The sequence below is a fragment of the Pipra filicauda genome, unplaced genomic scaffold (genome assembly GCF_003945595.2).
Source record: "Pipra filicauda isolate LSUMZ 115617 unplaced genomic scaffold, ASM394559v2 scaffold311_size1313980_pilon, whole genome shotgun sequence".
In the NCBI taxonomy this organism is placed as follows: Eukaryota; Metazoa; Chordata; class Aves; order Passeriformes; family Pipridae; genus Pipra; species Pipra filicauda.
This window is the reverse complement of record NW_024104434.1, coordinates 127,686-146,415: the sequence shown is the minus strand read 5'-3', so window position 1 is coordinate 146,415 and position 18,730 is coordinate 127,686. Positions and strand designations below refer to the sequence as shown.

The following is an 18,730-nucleotide window of genomic DNA, read 5'->3' as shown; positions in this document are numbered from 1 at the left end:
GAGAATATAAAATGCTATGTAGTTGGATTCAGCAAGCCCAATCCTGAGTGCTGAGAGAGATGAAATATTTGCAGTGCCCTTATACTATGTAGAGTACTTTATATATACTTTATATTGAATATATCATATTATAATATAATGTATATTTATATTTTATGTACATATATACTTTAGCTAATTCTCGTGTTTCCAACCTGAGCTTATCCATGTAAAGTATTTTTTGACAGTTTAATTTCTCTGTTGAAAAATTAACTGGAAAGAGGGAATTGGGAATTAAAATTTGTAGAAGAGGCCTGGATGCAAAGAATGCAGTTTTTATTATTTCTGTGTGTATAGAAACAATTCCCATTTGTGTTGTCTCATACTTGACAAAAGAACTTCAGATTTGGTTGCGTTTTGCTCAGAGTAATTCTTGCACCTTGCTCATTGAAAGACTGCCACATTTAAATGCAGGTAAAACTTATACATAGGTACTCTGCTTCCTTGTTTTTCCAGGTGTCTGAAGTCCTTAAGGCAGATTCTTAGCTTGGAAACCTTCGACTGAAACAGTGGGTGACCAAATTATGAGTGTGATGAGGAGAGAAGTTGGGGCAAAATCAGTTCCTGTGTTAGAAGTTGAGTAGTTCATATTCCAAGAAATGTTGATATATACACATAGCTTTTAATCCCCCAAATAAACATCACATATCCTATGGAAAATGAAGCTGCAAAGCTTCATTTTATGGGTGGTGTGTTGGCAGCACTTCAGTTAAAGACTGGTCACTTGTGCGGTGACGCATTTGTTGGAGTGTGTGGGTGGCCATAATGGTCCGGAGAGGAAGCGAACCAAAACTCAGGGAAATAAAGCTCTCCTTGTTCCCAGCTTTATGGGCTGAAACCAGGGCTAAGGCACAGCACAGGGACTCATGTCAGTCCTGCTCATGGGAACGTGCTGGGAGATAGTTTAATGAGCTCTGCAACTCCAGTCACTCGTGTTTGTCCCGTCAGTGTCTCACCTGAACGTCAGGGCTTAGCAATTCCCTGCCGGGGTGAGGATGCTGTACTGCCTTAGAGGTAGAAGTATGAGTGAATCCCTAAACATTGATTTATTCCCTTCCCTTGTTGAGTGAAAAGTGAAACAAAACCTTCCCAGGCACCTTTCCTTTCACAATGTTCCTCTTGCTGGGATGAGCATGAGCTGGAAGAACGTAGGTAAGAACCTCAAAATGTGTTCAGTAGCTCCATGAAAAGGCAGTAAATGTGTTGGAATCTGTATCAAACCTTTTTGAGGAAGGAAAGAGAATGAAAGTGGAAATGTGGACACTTGAAATGCTGCCACGTGACTGTATTTAATAAAGGGTTTTCCTGGCTTTATGAGTATGGTAGAGTTAAGTAATTCTCATGGCCTTGAAAACCACCAGTTGGTTATGAATGAGTGCCAGTGAAAGGAAATACATCTGACAGCTGGTTTTCTGTTTATTAAATTAGATATCTTTCTTGAGTCTTGAAATAGATGACCCAGAAATTATATATTTAATAACAAACCTGTTATGTAGTAACCTATTCAAGCAGGAGAGGGCTGATGGGTCTATTTTTAATCCAGTTTTCAGTTTACATAGGAAGTGTGAAGCAATGAGGCTGGTGATGCTGAAGACCACAGCTCTGTCATAAAGGCTCATCCTGATGATTCTAGTGATGGTCTGACACAGAACAGCATCTAATTTCTCTGAGTGGCTTGATTAATAATGTGTAGAACAAAAGGATAGATTTTTATTTAGCCACCAACTTAATTGAAAAAGCAATCAGGAGGTTTGTGTCATGGACAAGAACAGCTCCTGTTATTTTGTTATGTTGTAGTGGTTATTTTTACCTGCAGTACAAGTTTCACTACTCCATAATAAAAAAATGCTTAAAGAGAAAGAAATTAATAAATTACAGTGTGACTCTAATTGCACAGGCAGCTTGTGCAGTGCAGTTTGGAATCTGGTTCAGTATAATGATCACAGAATCAAATAGGTTGGAAAAGACCTCTGAGATAGGGTCCAACCTTTGACCAAACACCATCTCATCGACCAGACCATGTCATTAAGTGCCACATCCAGTCCTTTCTTGAACCATTCCAGGGATGGTAACTCCACCACCTCCTGGGTAACCCATTCCAACCTTGTGGATTTTGAAATGTGAATTTTGAATACTGGAAGAGCATATGTAGAAAGTTAGTGGCACTGTGGACACAATTGGTTCTGCATCTGGGAAGACTAGTTTTCCTCTCTTGATTTCCATCCTACTCAGTAGATTGTATCAGGAATTAATGTAAAGTACATTAATAACATTTACACTCAGTTGTGTGATGCAGAAGCTTTCATATGCTTGTCATCAAATGGTAGCACAGACCAGAGCTTCAAAAGAGTTTGGAATTTGCTGCAGCTCCCAGTGTGACAGGGCTGAATTTACTTTATTTTGGGTGCAGTGTAATGAGCTGTTGGGGTGCTGAAGTGCTATACGTGACTTTACTCTTTGTGCATCTTCACTTACAAATACGTTGAGTCATAAACCAGAAGTTTTACTCTTCTAATGTTTTGTAGCATCTCTTTTGTAAGTGTTGTAGTTCGAGGCTTAAACAGTTGGGCTGAGGTTTTTGCTCAGTTATTCCAGTTAGTGTCCTTGTGCCCTGTTTTAACGAACAAACTCTTGAGTTTATAATCTGGACTTTTGGAATACTGCGTGAATACGTGGACATTAAATGTACTGATGTTGCTTATTGCAATAGGAAAAGTGTCAAGTATCTTGGTGTATGTATTGGCCTGAAATCTCATAGACTCGTTCTCTCCAGGTTGAATAAATCACTTGGTCTTACATACAGTTCTGCCACTTCTTTCAAAGCCATAGAGAATAGTCTGTGGTGGCTACAATCCTGGTAGCAGTCCAGAAATATCCATGCAGCCCAGCTGTTTGCAGCTCTTGAGGCAAAGTGTTTTTTCAACATCAGTGAGATTTGTAGCTGGTACCCACAGAGTGGCAGCAGTGTGTGTGTTTAGAAACCCAAAAAGTATATTATGTCTGTATTTTTATATATATCATAGAATCGTGGAATGGTGTGGGTTGAAAGGGATGTTAAAGATCATCCAACCCCAACCCCCTGCCATGGGCAGGGGCACCTCCACTATCCCAGGTTGCTCCAAGCCCTGTCCAACCTGGCTTTGAACACCTCCAGGGATGGGGCAACCACAACTTCTCTGGGCAACCTGTGCCAGGGCCTCACCACCCTCACAGTAATGAATTTCTTCTTAATATATAACCTAAATTTCCCTTCTTTCAGCGTAAAAGTCTTTCAGTTTGTGTGTGTATATGCATTAAAAAATACCGAAGTCCATACCTAGGTACGGGGTTTTAAAGCAAACCTGTCTTTGGTTTCCATATCAGTCAGTGGATAAATTCACAAAAAGGTTGTGTTTAGCTTTTGTGCTTCTATTTTCTGTGGAGTCTGTGTGACTCAGCAGGTGGTGGGATGTGTGGAAGCGAGAAGGAGGGCTGCGGAGTTCCCTTCTGTCTGTAGGGTTAAGAAATCACTGCTGGCCCTGTGGAGTAATTGCTGTGCTTTGCTCCCTTCGGGGCACAAAGGGTTTAAGTGCAGTCCTGCTTTTCTCTCCCATAATTTAGGCTAAGAATTGAATAATGCAGGACGACCTTTGTGCCAAGGTTTTGCAAGTCTTGTGTGGTACTTAAAAGAGTATGTGTTCATGGCCCAGGCATTAGGTTTGGGATTCCAGCAGGATTAAGAATTGCAATTGCTGGTAGTGCTGGCTTTGCTTTTCCAGCTTCGGGAGAAATCTGCAGGGAAGATATGATGGTGTGGGAGGAGTTCTTAGACGTTGTGTACTGTCTGTTCTGCATGGGAATTTTGGCAGCGGGCTGTGCCATGTATCAAGTACTGCCTTACTCATTACAGGACTGTCCTTTTGCTCATCCTTTCCTCTCCTCTGCATTAGAAAATCAGTTTTCTTTATATAACTTCAGGAGGTTTTTTTGGAAGTTTAGGGAATATTTTGAGACAAAAGTGTGGCTTGCTGCAGGTTAAACTAACAGTGGGTTCTGATATTTAGGTGGATGGTGTTCTTCACAAAACTAGGAATTTTTCATTAAGAAAAATCTGGAAACACACCAAAGCATTCTTCTGTTGTACCCTTCCAGTGCTGACACTGGTTTATTTTCTTCACTCTGAAAAAATTTGAGTTGCTGGAAACATCTTTGGCAGTAAATCATCTTCTGTTAGGTATCTACCCAGTCTGCATCATCTGCAACTGTTGTATGTACAAATATTTCTTTCAATCGAAGCTTCTTGTGAATGTAGTGGGCACCAGCCACTAGGAACCTTTATCCATCCCATCTTTATCCTGGTGCTCTCCAGAGTGATGTCAGTCCTGCTCATAGGTTAAGAATTAGTAGCTCTGTAGGGCTGAGACAGAAGGACTGAGAACTAAACGGATGGGCAAGTTTGTTCTTCTTCTCTCCCGGGAGTTACACTTCTAGGGTAAGGTTTTCCTACTGATGGAGCTGTTTGTCCTAAGCAGAGTGATGTCAGTGGCACTTGATAGGGAGACTTCTCAGTCTTTACTCAGGATCCACAGAAAGCAGCCACACACATGCAAAATACTCTGCTTGATGTCGATGAAAGACATCAAGCAGAGTATTAATAAGGTGTCATGTCTGGCTTGGCTGCTTGGAGGGACAGGGCCACCAGCAGAGCCTGTGGTGGGAGGTGTCCTACAGCTCTGTGCTGATCTACTTGTGCTGGAGTCCTGATGGGGTTTTGTAACAAAATCCAGCACGATGAGTAATTGTGATTCTGCGCTTTGCCTCGGTTCCCCGTGTGCTCTGCTTAGTTCGGAGAAATCAGGGAAAAGAATTAAACGCGTTGTTTTCAGGTGTAAAACTCCATGTGTTCTGCAAAACAGGATGTCTCTACAGTCCCTCCAAGACCTGTTTGGTGGGGAAGGTGCTCAGTGGTCCCCGATGAATGGTGCAAATACTTCCCTGCACCTGCTTTTCCCTGGGAACAACCCTTTTCCTCCAATAGTGCCGGTGAAGGTGGTAGCTGGAGCCTGAGTATAAATCACCTAAATATTCACACACTGATGTGTCCCCACGGTGTAAGAGGGCAGCAAATGTTCACAAGTTCGCCTTTTCATCATTTTCTGTGCAAAGACCCTTTATTGTCACGAAGTGGCTCAGTTTTATTTGGGATGGTTAATAAGCAGTTGGTTCCTGTGTTCTCCACGCACCAAACTTTGTGCTCAGTGGTTAAACAGCGTCAGCCCAGAGAGGAAAAGTAATTTGATGTTCTCTTAGCATGTGGAACATACTGTATTTATCTAATTGTGTATTCAGTTTAGGTTTCATTTCAGGCTGTGGTGGGCGTTTGAATCTTCGCTCCCTGTAGTTTGATCCTATTTGCCAGATTTCAGGAAGTCTTGCGTCCAACTTAAAGGAACGTATGTAAGTCCTGAATAGAATTGCTAGGAATAGATAGTTCAACCACATCTTTTTCCTGGATAAACTGCTTTTAAAGGAATATTCCTAAAAAACCCTTTTCTTCATTCCAGTACAAAGGAGAAAATATAATAATGGAGAAGTTTCATCTTCAGTTTACAAAGCTTAAAAGAATGAAAGTGAATTTTTGGAGGCTGTAATGCTTCTCCCTTAGTGTGTTTTGCAGCCCTGGCTTTAATATTAAAATCCACTGTTCTCTCTTCCACAGTATTTGATTCTGAAACTTGAAAGACCTGCCATAGTCCAGAGCATCACGTTTGGCAAATATGAGAAAACACACGTCTGCAATTTAAAGAAGTTTAAAGTTTTTGGTGGGATGAACGAGGAGAATATGACAGATCTCTTATCCAGGTAAGACATGATTCCATCAGCTATGGAATTGTAAAGGCTGGACCAAAATGCTCTTCCCCCCTGGTTCCCGAGCAGACGCAGCCAACAGTGGAGCAGAGCTGTGGTTGTGATCCTGCAATTATCTGCCCTCATGTTTACGGTCAGGTCAGAGCAGCAATCCCAACACTCACTTCAGGAAGCCTTCCTGATCCTGCTCTAACCACAGAGGATTTGTGGAGAGCGAATTTGGGGATTTGGAAGAGCTGAGAGCAGGGTGCAGCGTTGGTGGATTGTGATTCCTTCCTTCCCTGTGCTTGAGGCACAAGAGAAATGATTCCCCAGGTGCGTAACTGTGAAGTAGCTTTTAAAAGCCCAAGTAAGCTCCCTAAAAACCTCGTTGCAGCTGTAAAGATCTGAACTAGTCATCTGCTCTGCCTTTCCTCAAATGGGTAAATAAATTAAACAGGCAAATGGGAAAAAACTGCATTTTCCTTTGTTTAGTTGGATTTGGTAGTTAGGGTTGGATGAGGACTGAAGAAAGAGCCTTTTGGCTGTTCACGTTATCCAGAACTCCAGAGTAGTTGCCAATGTAAATTTGCAAGGGCCTTTTAAGGACTCTGCTGTTTCAGAAAGGGAAATGAGAGTTAAATATCCAGGAGTACAAGAGAAGCAAGAACTAGTCTATTTTGGGAGGCCTCCAGAAGAGAAGTCCACCTGCAGGAATGTATGGGTGTACATCATCTGTAGCCAAGCAGAATAGCCATGGGGAAACATGGGAAGTTCTGTGTTGCAGGTATTCTTCATGACCATATAGAAACCATCCACAACCCTTCCCACCCTTCTGCCCTCTTTAGATAGACCAGTGTTGCAATTTGCCTTTATTGCTCCTACAATTGTGAGGGAAGAGGTCTTAGTATCGTAATAATTATTGATATCTAATGTCATTTCACTTGTGCTGAAGTTTAATAAAAATCCTCATTGTGGGACCTGTACTTGCATCTTCAGTAAAAATGAACTTAAGATTTTTGATAAATTCTACTAAATATTTGATATTTTTATGAAGTAATGCCCATAAACGGATCAGAAAGCACTTTGTCAGGGTGATAATTTTGAGATTTGATCCTTTTCCCTCTGGAGAATGGAAAAGCTCAGTTCAGCAGATCCTTGGCTGAAGTCACAGGGACGGGGGAGCAGCACTGAACCAAAGTCATTTCCCTCCCAAAATCACCACCCAGTGCTGCCTCCCAGGGAGACACAAGGTGGTGGAGAACAGCCCAGGCATTGGTCCAGCACGTGTACTTATGATTCAGAGTGATATGAAACAAGCTTCGTGTTTCAGGCATGACCTAGATTGCATTTATTAGGTAGTTCTAAAATACAAGGTAAGATTTAGTAACCTTATTTATTTTTTCCCACAGTGGCTTAAAGAATGATTATAACAAAGAAACATTCACCTTGAAGCATAAAATTGATGAACAGATGTTCCCCTGTCGATTCATTAAGATAGGTAAATGCATTTTTTCAGCATTCTGAGTAGAAAATAATCTCTTCTGATACTTGTGCCGGTCTTGGCACTCGTGACTTCATTGTACTCAGGCAAAGTATCCACAATAGCTGTTCCATTTCATCATCTTGTAGGCTGGTTAGATTTGGAACACAGTGAAGTCCTGTTAATAAGAAATAATACCTTCATAATTTAAATCCTGGGGAGTGAGAGCAAAACAGAGTTAATTTTCAGAAATACAGTTGTCGAGTCAACTTCATTGTGGGAGAAGCTGCTTCCTGTCCTCCTATAAACTGCTGTATAGAGCTTTAAATAACTCATTAAGCTAATTACCGGTCAGAGTTTGAAAAAAGCTTGAAACCTTTCATTCTCAAACATGCTTGTGACACGTAAAGCAACAGCAGGAGCCTCCCTTGTTCTCTTCCTGCTACTCTAATAGTGTGTCTCAGCTCTGGGTGAAGATGTCATCCAGGGGCACCAGAAGGATTGTACCCCTGGTGTCTGGTTTGGCTGGAGGGGATTGCTGAGGGGGCGTGGGGGTGTGTGATGGGAGCAGGGGTGAGGATCTCTTTCTTGCTTCCTGCAGGCCACAGAGAACAGGAGTCTTAGTTCTTGGATTTAATTCAAGAATTTGGAGCCTTTTGACTTGCTCAGTAAATTTATCTTCCCCTTCCTAACTACTGAGATAGTACAAGAATGACTGGTTTTAAAACTAAATGTTTAAGGTTAAAAATAGGGGAAGGAGGTAGTTGCTGAAAAAGGAGGTAAAGATCCCGTTGGCTAATTTAGATGAATTTAGGAGTGTTTTGATGTGTTGGGTAATTCTTTTGCCAAGACTCAGCTGATAGTGGCTGTGTAGGGGCACCCTGGGAGCCCTTTGCTCTGGTGTGTTTTACACAGCTTTCTGAATCTCCTCCTGTTTGCCTGAGGAACTGGAAGCCTCAGGCTGAGAATCCAGGAATCATTTGTGTGCCATAAACAGTGGGGTTTCCTGTTCTTGGAGAAGTAGAGGATTTGGTTGTTCTTTGGGTTTCTTTCTGGCTGCTACTTTTGGAAGCATCTGTAGCACTTGGCTTTAGGAAACCTCAAGAGTAGCAGAGGATTAGAGTTAAAGGTTGACTACATAAGGGAAGTTAAAATCATTTTTTTTTTTAATTTCTTATTCTGAAGCTTCCAGCATTAGGTTTTTGGGAAATGTTATTTTTTAGGGGCTAAAAGCAGCAAGTAGTTCCTGCAGGGCTAAGAGGGCCAGTGCAGAGATTACTGACTTCTTCTCTGAGTATGTAAATTGTATTCCAGGAAAGTGTGTTCTGATGTAATGAAGTGTAGCACTAAGCTGAAGGTTGTTAGGATGGTGAAATGCTGATTAATTTCTACTGCCAGGATTTTTTCTCTGACATGGAATGAGCAGCTTGTTTTGTTGGAATGGGATCTTCATGTAGCCCTTTTCCCAAGGGCAGGTAGTGATAGGACAAGGGGGAATGGCCTTAAACTGAAGGAGGGTAGATGTAGCTTGGATATTAGGAAGAAATCCTTCATTGTGAGGGAGGTGAGACACTGGTACAGTTTGCCCAGAGAGGTTATGGACTCCCCATCTCTGGAAGTGTTCAAGGCCAAGTTGGAAGGGGCTTGGAGAAACCTGGTCTAGTGGAAGGTGTCCCTGCCCATGGCAGGGGGTTGGAACTAAGTGATCTTTAAGGTCCCTTCCAACCCAAACCATTCCATGAGTCAGCATCCTATATGATATACATTAATATTAGATTTGGATTGAGCTGTCACTTGTTCACCAGTTACAGCTCTATCTTGAGGCTGCCTTCCATGAAGAAATTCCTGTGCTAGAACAGAACTGGAAATGATCTTTTCACCAAAACCTGTGAAAACCTCAGGTTGATGGCTGGTGTCACTTTGTCTATGACATTGTGAGAGTGTTTTTTGCTGTGAAACAACTGCAAAACAATGTTACGAAATTCCGTTATTTTTCAGATTCACAGCTTGAAAATGTTTTGAGTTTGTTAGAATTTCCAAGCTGTTGGCCAAAGTAACTCCAAATTTCAAGCACCGTGCTGTGTTCCTCGTAAGCCTGCCAGGAAACGAGGCCAAAATCTGCCCTTTCGGACTCTTGGAGGCTTGACACCACCAGAGTTCCTGTGATCAGTGAGGTTTGGGTTTTGGGAAAGGCATTGGCACTGGGGCAGCATTTGCATCAGGAGTTTGCTTTATAATTCTGCAGATCAGCACAGAGACCTTACAACACCACTGTTAATATACAGAGAGGTTTTTAGGGAGGGACAGAGCAGGAGGAACCTGGCATGGGTTGATCTGGGAGAGGGTAAAATTCATCCTACAGCTTCCATTGCTTTCATATCAAAGGAAGTTTCAGGCTCATAGAAAGCAGAAAGAATAATCCCTCTCCTCCTGTCAAGAGAAGCCTTGCACTTCTGTTAGTTTAATTAGTTCAACTTCAGTTCCTGAGCACTGAAATGCCCAGTTGTGCAGCTTTTGACCTACTTAACAGGTAATTTTTACATTTCATGTAGCACCTCATTACAGAACTGGAGAGAGGGAAGAAGATACTTATCTGGACAAAATATCAAAAAATAATCTTTTTAATGTCTGTGAGCTTTGTTTTTGGCTCTGCTCTTGTGATTCCTCCAAGCAGAGATTTTTCTGTGCTGTGTCCTTGAAAGCAGAAGGTGCAAAGACTGATTGCAGTGAAAGATGAAAAATTCTAGGTGTAATTCTCATGCCAGTTTGTTACAAGCATGGGAGTTGCTAACCAGGCTTCAAGATTTTTAAGCTTTGGTGTAACAAATCTGACCAATTTTTTCTTCATGGATGTTTTCTTAATTTTTAAAAGCATACACTGTCTGTCTGTGCCTATAGATGAGGGAAACAGAAATCACCTTGTGAGAGGTATTTCAACTTATTGTGCTGTTTTTAGTGCCTCTGCTACTGTCTCCTCTAATACAGAGTCACAGTCCTTGTCTAGGCGTAGCTATTACTGAGAAGTATCCCCTAAAATCATCCTTGTATGGATTAAGAACTGTTTAAGTGACTCAAATGCCTTCTGCTTCTTAGAAGGATATTGATTTTTTTTTTTTTTAATTATTATTTTTCCTTCTGCTGGACTCCTCTCACTGTGGAGTGACAGTTCAACTGTTATGAACAGTTACACGTGTTTCAGGATGGATTGCTGTAGTACCTGCAGAAAAAAAACAGGCATGCTGAGGGGACTTTATGGGAAAAACTGGAGGAATAATGTAGCTTTGGGCTTTTAACACCTTTAATTGCAGTGTATTTCCACCTCAAAGATGTACAGGAAAAAACTACTTCCTTGCTGCACTTAGTGTCTCCTCCTTCCAGGTTTAAGTCAGATTTTGGCTGCTCTAACAGGACATTTGTCTGAAGAGCTGAGCACACCTCAAAAAGGAGAGGGATAAAAAAAAAGGGTGAGAGGGGTCTCCTGGGAGCCAGAGGAGAGGATAAAAAGTGGGGAGATGATCCAGCAGAACACTTGAATTTGCTGAACTGGAGTAGAAATCACATTCCATTTTCAACCCTTCTGCTTTGTTTCTTTTCCTGCTCCTATGGAGGAGCTGATGAAGATCAGCTTCAGCTTTCTCTGTCTGGGGGAGAGTTTTTCAGCACTAGGGAGGCATTTGCCTTGCATTCCCTATGCAGTTTAATATCTGTACTTTCCTTGGAATAGATGGTTGCACCACAAAAGTCTTGATGTTAAAATCAGCATTTCTGGTGTTTTGTTTCCTTTTTGTAAAAAAGACTGTTGGAAGCTGAGTTAGCTGTGGGGAGGAGAAGTGTCAGCAAGTTGATGGCTTTGCATTTTGGTGGTTGTGAGAGCTGTCCAGGATTCTTCTGTGCCCCCCAGTGTATTCTTTGGTGTTGTAGTTGGCTACAAAGAGATGAATTGTTAATTTTTTTTTTTCTGGGAGAAGCTCACTGGAGTTCTGAGGAGAACTGCTGAAGAGAAGTACAGGTGGATACTTCTGTGTGTTCTCTGAAAAGAGGTGAGAAGGTGGTAGTACTTGGTTTGGTTTTTCACCCAGTAAACTTGATGTGAGGAAATTGGCCTCAGGTTCACCTCAGGAAATTCATGGTCTGGGTGCATTTGAGGTGGTCTGTGGTTTAGTTCAGTGTGTCAGTGCAGTGAGCTGCTGGTCTTTGATCTCTGTACCTGACCAGATATCAGATTTAACTTCAGTTTGGTCTGGTCTGTGTGTTCAGGTCTGAAGACAGACCCAAGGTGTCTGCGTTACCCTTACGTGTGGTATTTTCAGTCTGCTGCATTAATGGGGAGGATATCCGGGATCAAACTGATCTCTGTGCTTGGATTTAGAAGTAGGAATGTTTTATGGTATTAAGGGACCATATTGGCAGCACTCACCTTGTGTGGAGGACAAAATTTAGCAAGAGGAAGTTTCCTGGGCAGAGTGTGTGGACTGTGGATGGGAGACAGGTGACTCGTGGTTTTTCTGACCAGTTCACATCTCTCTTGTCTCCACAAACATGCACCTAAAAGGACCTGTTCTGAAAGCATCTTGCTTTGCTTTGTGTGCTGAACAATCAAGTAGAAATAAGCTCTTGGAAAAGATGATTTGAGAGCTGTAACATAGAAAGTACCTACTTATGGATATTAAAGTCAGTTAAGAGTTGCATATACAAAGTCTCTTTGGATCTTTTCTAAAAAATCTTTACTCTGGATGGCTGTTCCCAGAAGTTATAATGAGCCTTTAGAAATAGGTTTGTAAATACACCCTCTAAAACTCAAGAAAATCAGGTGTTTGAGCATGTGCTTTGTGCCCAAACACACTGCAGAAAATAATAGATGTAGCTTGTTTGAAGTATAAATACTTAAGAAGCTTTAAGAGCTCAGGAACAACTTTTTGATAAGCTTGGGGTTTTTTGTTCCCTCATGGAGTAGGAGTAGGTCAGAAAAACCTTAGTTCAACAGAGTAATCTCAGTGGTATTTGATAGTGGTTTGAAAGACAACAAGTAATTTCTCTGTGGCAAAAACAGTGGAAGGGAGGAGGTAGTGGACTCCTTGCTGTTGCTGGTAACTGCACATTCACCTCTAATACTGCCTTTTCCTGTTTATCAGTTACAGTCAAATACAAAGGAAACAAAAGTATTTGAATTGAAACCACTTGATTTCACTGCAGTTTTTAGGAGTCAGAGTTCACACACAAGTTTTCGGGGAGTTGGAGCTGCTTCAAAAAGCAGAACCAAGTCTTAACCTGCAGATTAATCCTGAGATCAGTGCAAGGCCTCAGATACTAACCCAGAGTGGTAGAGGAGCTGTAGGTGAGAGGCTGCAATGTCTTTCATGGGTCCTTTAGTATTTTAAGTACATTTGTTCCAATACTCAGATAAAATAGTTTCAACATAAACCTGCACAGATTAAAGCTTTAAAAAAAATTAGAGTTTTTAAATTGGGAACTGACAGTTATCCCTCCCTCCCTCCTCCACAACTTGCAGATGTTACTAATTTTGTAAAATTTAAAATACCCAAGCTTCTTGTCTTCACCATTAGGGAAAATAATTGTTGCTGACAAATGGGGAAATAAATGTACTATGAGGAGCAAATACTGTCGCTAGTGTGCTCGTGATTCCCAGCCTTGTCAAAGCTTGTTGCCTCTTGGAGCTGTTTTAAATGATAGTATTTTTGCTCTTTTGCTTAAAGCAAGCTTCTGCTTTGTAATGATCTGCTGTGTTAATGTTGCTCAGCACAGGTTGCTTTAAATGACAAGTTGAGCATGATGTATTCAGTAATTTTCATAAGCTTAGTTAAACAAACTAGAACTTAAGTCAAATCTGAAATACTGAAATTTGTGTAATCTTTAAGAGCATTCTGTTGCAATAGTACTGTGCAATGCAGTGGTTGTTTGATGTTTATGCAGCCTTTTTCTCCTTTCCCTTTCTTCTCCAGTTCCACTCTTGTCCTGGGGGCCTAGCTTCAATTTTAGTATCTGGTATGTTGAACTTAATGGCATTGATGATCCAGATGTGGTCCAGCCGTGCCTCAACTGGTACAGCAAGGTAGGCCTGCATTTTAGATGCCTTTTTTGTTTGAAGATTCCCGGTCTCAGGATGTTGTGAAACTTGTCTTCCTGGAATTGATGTGACCTTTTCACTCCTTGAATATCAGAACCAGCAAAAACTCAGACCACATGGCTGACTTTGACTCGAAGGGAATCTTTTTGAATTGCATCTACTTGTTCTCTTTGAGAAACCAACAAAACAGTCTCAAGAAACCCCAAAACCACCACAAAAACCTGCCACGTAGACACCATAAGAAGAACATAAAACAAAGAAACGCTTACTCAAAGGGGACAATATTAGGAAAATAGTATTTGTATTGGAAGGGAAATGAATCTTGACAAAACCAGATTCCCTTTCCCCTCTCTTTTTGCCTTTTGATTAGTCATTCTTTTAAAGTGCCAGTCCGTAGAGCTACGTGGGCGCAGAGGCTTTCGGGTTAGAGGTGCAGCTTTTGTTACAGGGTATATAATGAGCTTGTTTTAAAGAGAATCCGTGTTGGTGTCTTTCCTGTTGCAGCTCCTTACACTTTTGTTGTTTCCCTCTTTCTGTGTTTTTGCTGAACACTCTGGAACAGAGTGGGGCCGATGCTGCTGGACTGTGAGATGAGATGATTTATGCCATTTGTCACTTTGATAGTTCAGAAGGTTCCAAATGTTATTTGTATAAACAGTGTTTAATTGAGTACAAGAGACGCCTTTCCTGTGGGAGGGAAGTGCACACTGACAACCGGAATTCATTTTGTTGCTGCATGTTATGCACTGGATCTTCTGGAACAATTAATGAGATTCATATTGTGTTGCAGAGGAGACATCCTTCCCAGCTGAATAAGACTGAATAGTGGAGCAATGTATCTCTGCTTCCAAAAGGAAAAGCTTAGAAGGGGATAGAGACTGTGTGTGATTAGCAGTGAGACTCTCTCCACCAGTTCATGGTGCTGCCAGTGTGGTGAGGAAAATGTGTGACCGTGGTGTCTGGCTCATACCCACTTAAACCAACATCACGAGCTTCTGCAGGGAGGATTTAAATGCAACCCTAACAAGCACAGGACAAGTTGTCTGTAGCTGCTTTATGATCCAAGTGGTGGTGTGGTCATTAGTCAGCTGATGATCGATGTCGACTTCTGAAGAGTCAACTTGACAGAAGCTGCTGATGGTTTTCTCTGCTGCCTCTGCACATGGTGCTGTGTCTGGCAGTTTGGACCAGTTACTGCAAGCAGAAAGCTCTGATTTGTATTTTTTTTTTGGTTGGGAGCCATCTGATGATGATGTCTGCATCTGTTTTCTTCCATCGGCACTTTTCATGGTCAGCATGAGTGTAGTGACAGCTTCTTCAGGGGGTGCCAGCATTGTTCTCCTAAAGCTTGAGAGCCCCAAAGCAGCAAGGCAGAGACTTAGTCATGATGGTCTGGGCTCTGCTAGGATCAGCTGCCAAGTTTTTGGTGATGAGTGCATGTGCCACTAATGTTCTCTTCCCTCCCAACCCTGAGAGGCCGCTGTTGCTGGATCCACATAGGAGGATGTGTTGACCCATGTTTTGGGAAAGGCAGGAAGGTTGACCTGTTTCTTTGAGTTGCTGTGAATATTTTCATGCATGTTTTTGGGAATCTCAGAGGCTTTGAAATCTAGTATTTCTTTACTGCCTGTGACATCAGATGAGAAGAAGGTTCTGCTTGAAGTTGCCTGTCCTTTTTGTTGTGTGCCAGCAAAACCTCCCTTTCCTGCAGGTAGTGGAGTTGGGGGTAAGGGATAAGGACTGAAAGCAGCCAGCACACTCCTCAGTTCCCCCCTACTGCTTTCTCCTTGCTGTCCAGCTCAGCCTACTGCCTCACAAAAGCCTTATCCCTTTCTCCTGAAGAGTGGGCAAACTTCAGCACCTAAGAAGTGGCAGTTTAATAAGGAGCACACGAACTTATTTTTAATTCTACGAGTGTGTTTGACAGTGTTAATATCTTGGTCTCATGCTGCTGTTACGTTTTTAACCATAGGAATTATTTACAGCTTCAGATCAGAGCTATTATTTGGGTTGTCATCTCTTTAAACCTGTATGACAGCATTTATAAGGGAGCCTTTTACGTGCTTTTTATACACCTTTTTCCATAAAAAAGAGGTTTTCATATTTAACTTCTGAAGTAGTACTATGATGTCACTTGAATAGAAACTTTTCTATGGTATTGAGTGGCCAACCTGCACCCAGCAGTCTTTCCCTGTTTTAGAAGCCAAGCTCAGTGGAAATACAGCAAGTCTGAGTTTTACCTAATTTCTAAACTGGAGGATCTGAAAAAGCAGAAGCTGGTTGTTACTGGTGTGCAGCTCTGCTTTTGCTTGCCATCCCTTTGAACAACAGGGATCTAATTTGGTTTTGGCTTTGATGTAAGTGAACATTTCTTAAAGACAGTGTCTTAGATATCTGTTGGAAAGACAAAAAAACAGTTGTTTTTTGCCAGTTGTGCTGTAAAACTGTTTTAGCTTCAATACTCCTTTGCTGCAGCCTTGCATTCTTATCAGTACGTGTCCTTGGCCTTTTTCATGTGGGCTGGGAACTGGTTTTCTAAAAATGCATAGTTCTGGCTATTTGCAGCTGTGAAATACTGATGGATTAAGAACTAAAAATATATCACATGGCCGTGTTTCTTTTTAGCCGCTTCAGTTTGTGAAATTCTTGCTATCGAGCCATTATTCTGAGAGCACTAATTTTTTGTTGAGAGTCAGTGTTAGTTCCAGGCTTTCACAAAGATTCTATTCATTTAAATACCATAAACTTCACTTTTAGCAGTCGTGTCCACTTAGGATTAAAATCTCTTGTCTGTAATTTAATCAATCTTATAGCTGCTTAAAGTTACATTTGCTTTTTACCACAGTAGTTGCGTGTTAAAGATGGAAATTGAGGTTGTTTTTTTTTCTTTAATGCCTTAGAATTTAGGTTTGAAGAGTCTATTTAAAATAAGTGGTTCTGCTACTTATCACCTTAAAAATCTGTGTTTCTTATGCATGTTGTTAGCAGCTTTGAAAACACAGTGGAAGATTTGGTTGGTTAACAGCACAAACTGTGGGTCTTACTCAGAGTTTACTATTCCCTCACGTGTCTGTGCAGGGATGTTGGACCCAGTGTGGGTTTCTCTCACCTTAGTCACCCCTTTCCACAGTCAGGTGGGATATGGGCAACTGTGGCTCAGAGAGGTTCTGCTTCAAGATTCAGGGGAATATTTAGAAGTTAAAACTTTGCTGTGCACATAAATCCTTGTTGCCGTTGATCCAAAACCCTCACGAACCCGCAGGATTTAGGGCCAGCCTTCAGCCTTTCCATTGCAGGAGTGGTGGTCATTGCAAGTATTCCTATTCTTGTGGCTTTTTTTTTTTTTTCCCTTCTGCTCCTAGAAAAGCTGTGACCTACTTACTCTTCTAAATTATTTTGTTATGTAAGAGTCATACAATCAAATTATGTAACGCTGATAGCGAAGGCTTTTTCCTGCTCTGCGCTTCGTGTAGGCCTCGAACAGCAGGGCCAAGCAGATGGGGGGGAACTAATGGTCACTCCAGAGATCTGGGACACTGTGCACTCTCTTCTTGTACGCTCATTAAATTGGATGATACCAAGCTGTATAACTTCTATACCGTTGGAAAGTAAATGCCTGCACAGCTTGTAATGTGGTCCACACAGCATTCCTCTGTGAGCTGGCGAGCAATTTGTACAGCGTGGACAAGAGATCCTGCTCCAGGTTCACAGGTAGCTCCCAGCAGTGCTGGTGGAAGGAAAAATCTACATGTCTCATAGGTTTTCTTGTGTTCCAGTAGTACCGTGAACAGGAAGCCATTCGCCTTTGCCTAAAGCATTTTCGGCAGCACAACTACACCGAGGCTTTCGAGTCGCTGCAGAAGAAAACCAAGATTGCTCTGGAGCACCCCATGTTGACAGACCTCCACGACAAGCTGGTGTTGAAGGGAGACTTTGATGCTTGTGAAGAACTGATAGAAAAAGCTGTGAACGGTAAGAGGCTCAGAGGAGTCTGATATGTTAACTATAAAAAATTAATTATAAAAAACCACCCCATTGAAATATTGCCTTTTTTGAGTGTTAATGTGCTTTGTAGTAGAATTGGCTGGTCTGTGTGCTGTTTGGTGTCTGGTGTGGTGTGCTGTCAGCTTTTGGGCTTGTGAGTGTGTTGTGTGACGAAGGCTAAAAATTCAGTCATGAAATGTCTTGTCACTGCTGCTTTTGGAGTCTCCTTCCCCCAGAGATGACAACGAGGTGCACTTGAGTGGGTAAAGATAAGTTTTTCATCTAAGTGTTGGCAAGCTGAGGGTGGGCTTGACTATCAGGAAAGTCACTGAAGTGGTGAGTAGGGAAGCTGACAGCTGGAGTTCTCCGTGGTGATGTGGATCATGGTTTCTGGTTGGAACTTGCCACCAAGTTGGTGTTCAGGCAGAAGTTTTCATCTGTGTCTGGATGAGAGTGCTGTTTTTTCTTATGGGGAAAATAATCCTTGGAGAATGGTGTGGAAGTCAGTGACTAGAGGCAAAGCCTGTTTTCCCTTGCAGAGCAGGACCTTGTTGGTTTCATTGGAAATACTATTAATCTTTTACTTGGAAGCTTTCTTCTTAAAAACATGGTGTATAAACAGCTCTCAACTCCTAAAAGGAAGGAGATGTATTTTCCATTGTTAAAATGGGATGCAGAAAGAGTTGGGCTATTGCACTGAAGTGTCTCTCAAGACCTGTGCAGCGGTTTTGGATTGCAGTCTGATAAAAGAGTGGTGCTCCTGCTGTGGGTGTAGTGCTGTTTGAATATGTGCAGTCACTCCTCATGGGACACTTGTGCTGGCATGAGAGGAGAACTGTGTGTCTGATGCCAGTAGAGTCAGGGACTTAGTGAACCAATTTCATGGATATCTGGCACCAGAGATGTTTTTATCTGATTCTGGGCTAATCAGTCATTTTGTAATACCTTTGGATAGATGCCGGTGTACCTGCTTGACTCCAGCAGTGGGGCTTGTACCACTGAAGTTGGTAGTGGTTCTCAGAATTTGATAGCAGTAATAGCTTTAAAATCAAGAATTGTCTTCCATGAAAATCCACCATCTTTTTGTGACTAAGCCGTTCAACTGAGCACAGTTTTAGGGAGCTTATTGTAACAGGTCGTCCAGAACTGCAGTGAGTGGTTTTCTGTGTGTTTGGCTCAAGGTTTCTTAGGCAGAGCAGCTGAGCCCTGCCCTGTGCTGAGCTCCAGGAGCAGCTACAAGTGTTGAGACTGAGAACAGCGTTCATCCTTGCCCTCCTGAGCCCGTGGAGTGTTGTTGGCTGGGATGGGAGCGT

The 18,730-nt window shown here is 42.0% G+C and overlaps 1 protein-coding gene across 2 annotated transcripts in view; it reads left to right on the top strand.

Annotated features, from left to right (window-relative positions):
* Nucleotides 1-18,730, top strand: part of MKLN1 (muskelin 1) — a 102,708-nt gene that overhangs the window by 16,335 nt on the left and 67,643 nt on the right. For both annotated transcript variants that reach the window (XM_027710054.2, XM_039383487.1), the window contains 4 exons: nt 5,738-5,880; nt 7,278-7,366; nt 13,309-13,418; nt 17,213-17,405. In XM_027710054.2, coding sequence (XP_027565855.1) covers nt 5,738-5,880; nt 7,278-7,366; nt 13,309-13,418; nt 17,213-17,405 — 535 coding nt within the window. The remainder of the gene's footprint in view (nt 1-5,737; nt 5,881-7,277; nt 7,367-13,308; nt 13,419-17,212; nt 17,406-18,730) is intronic.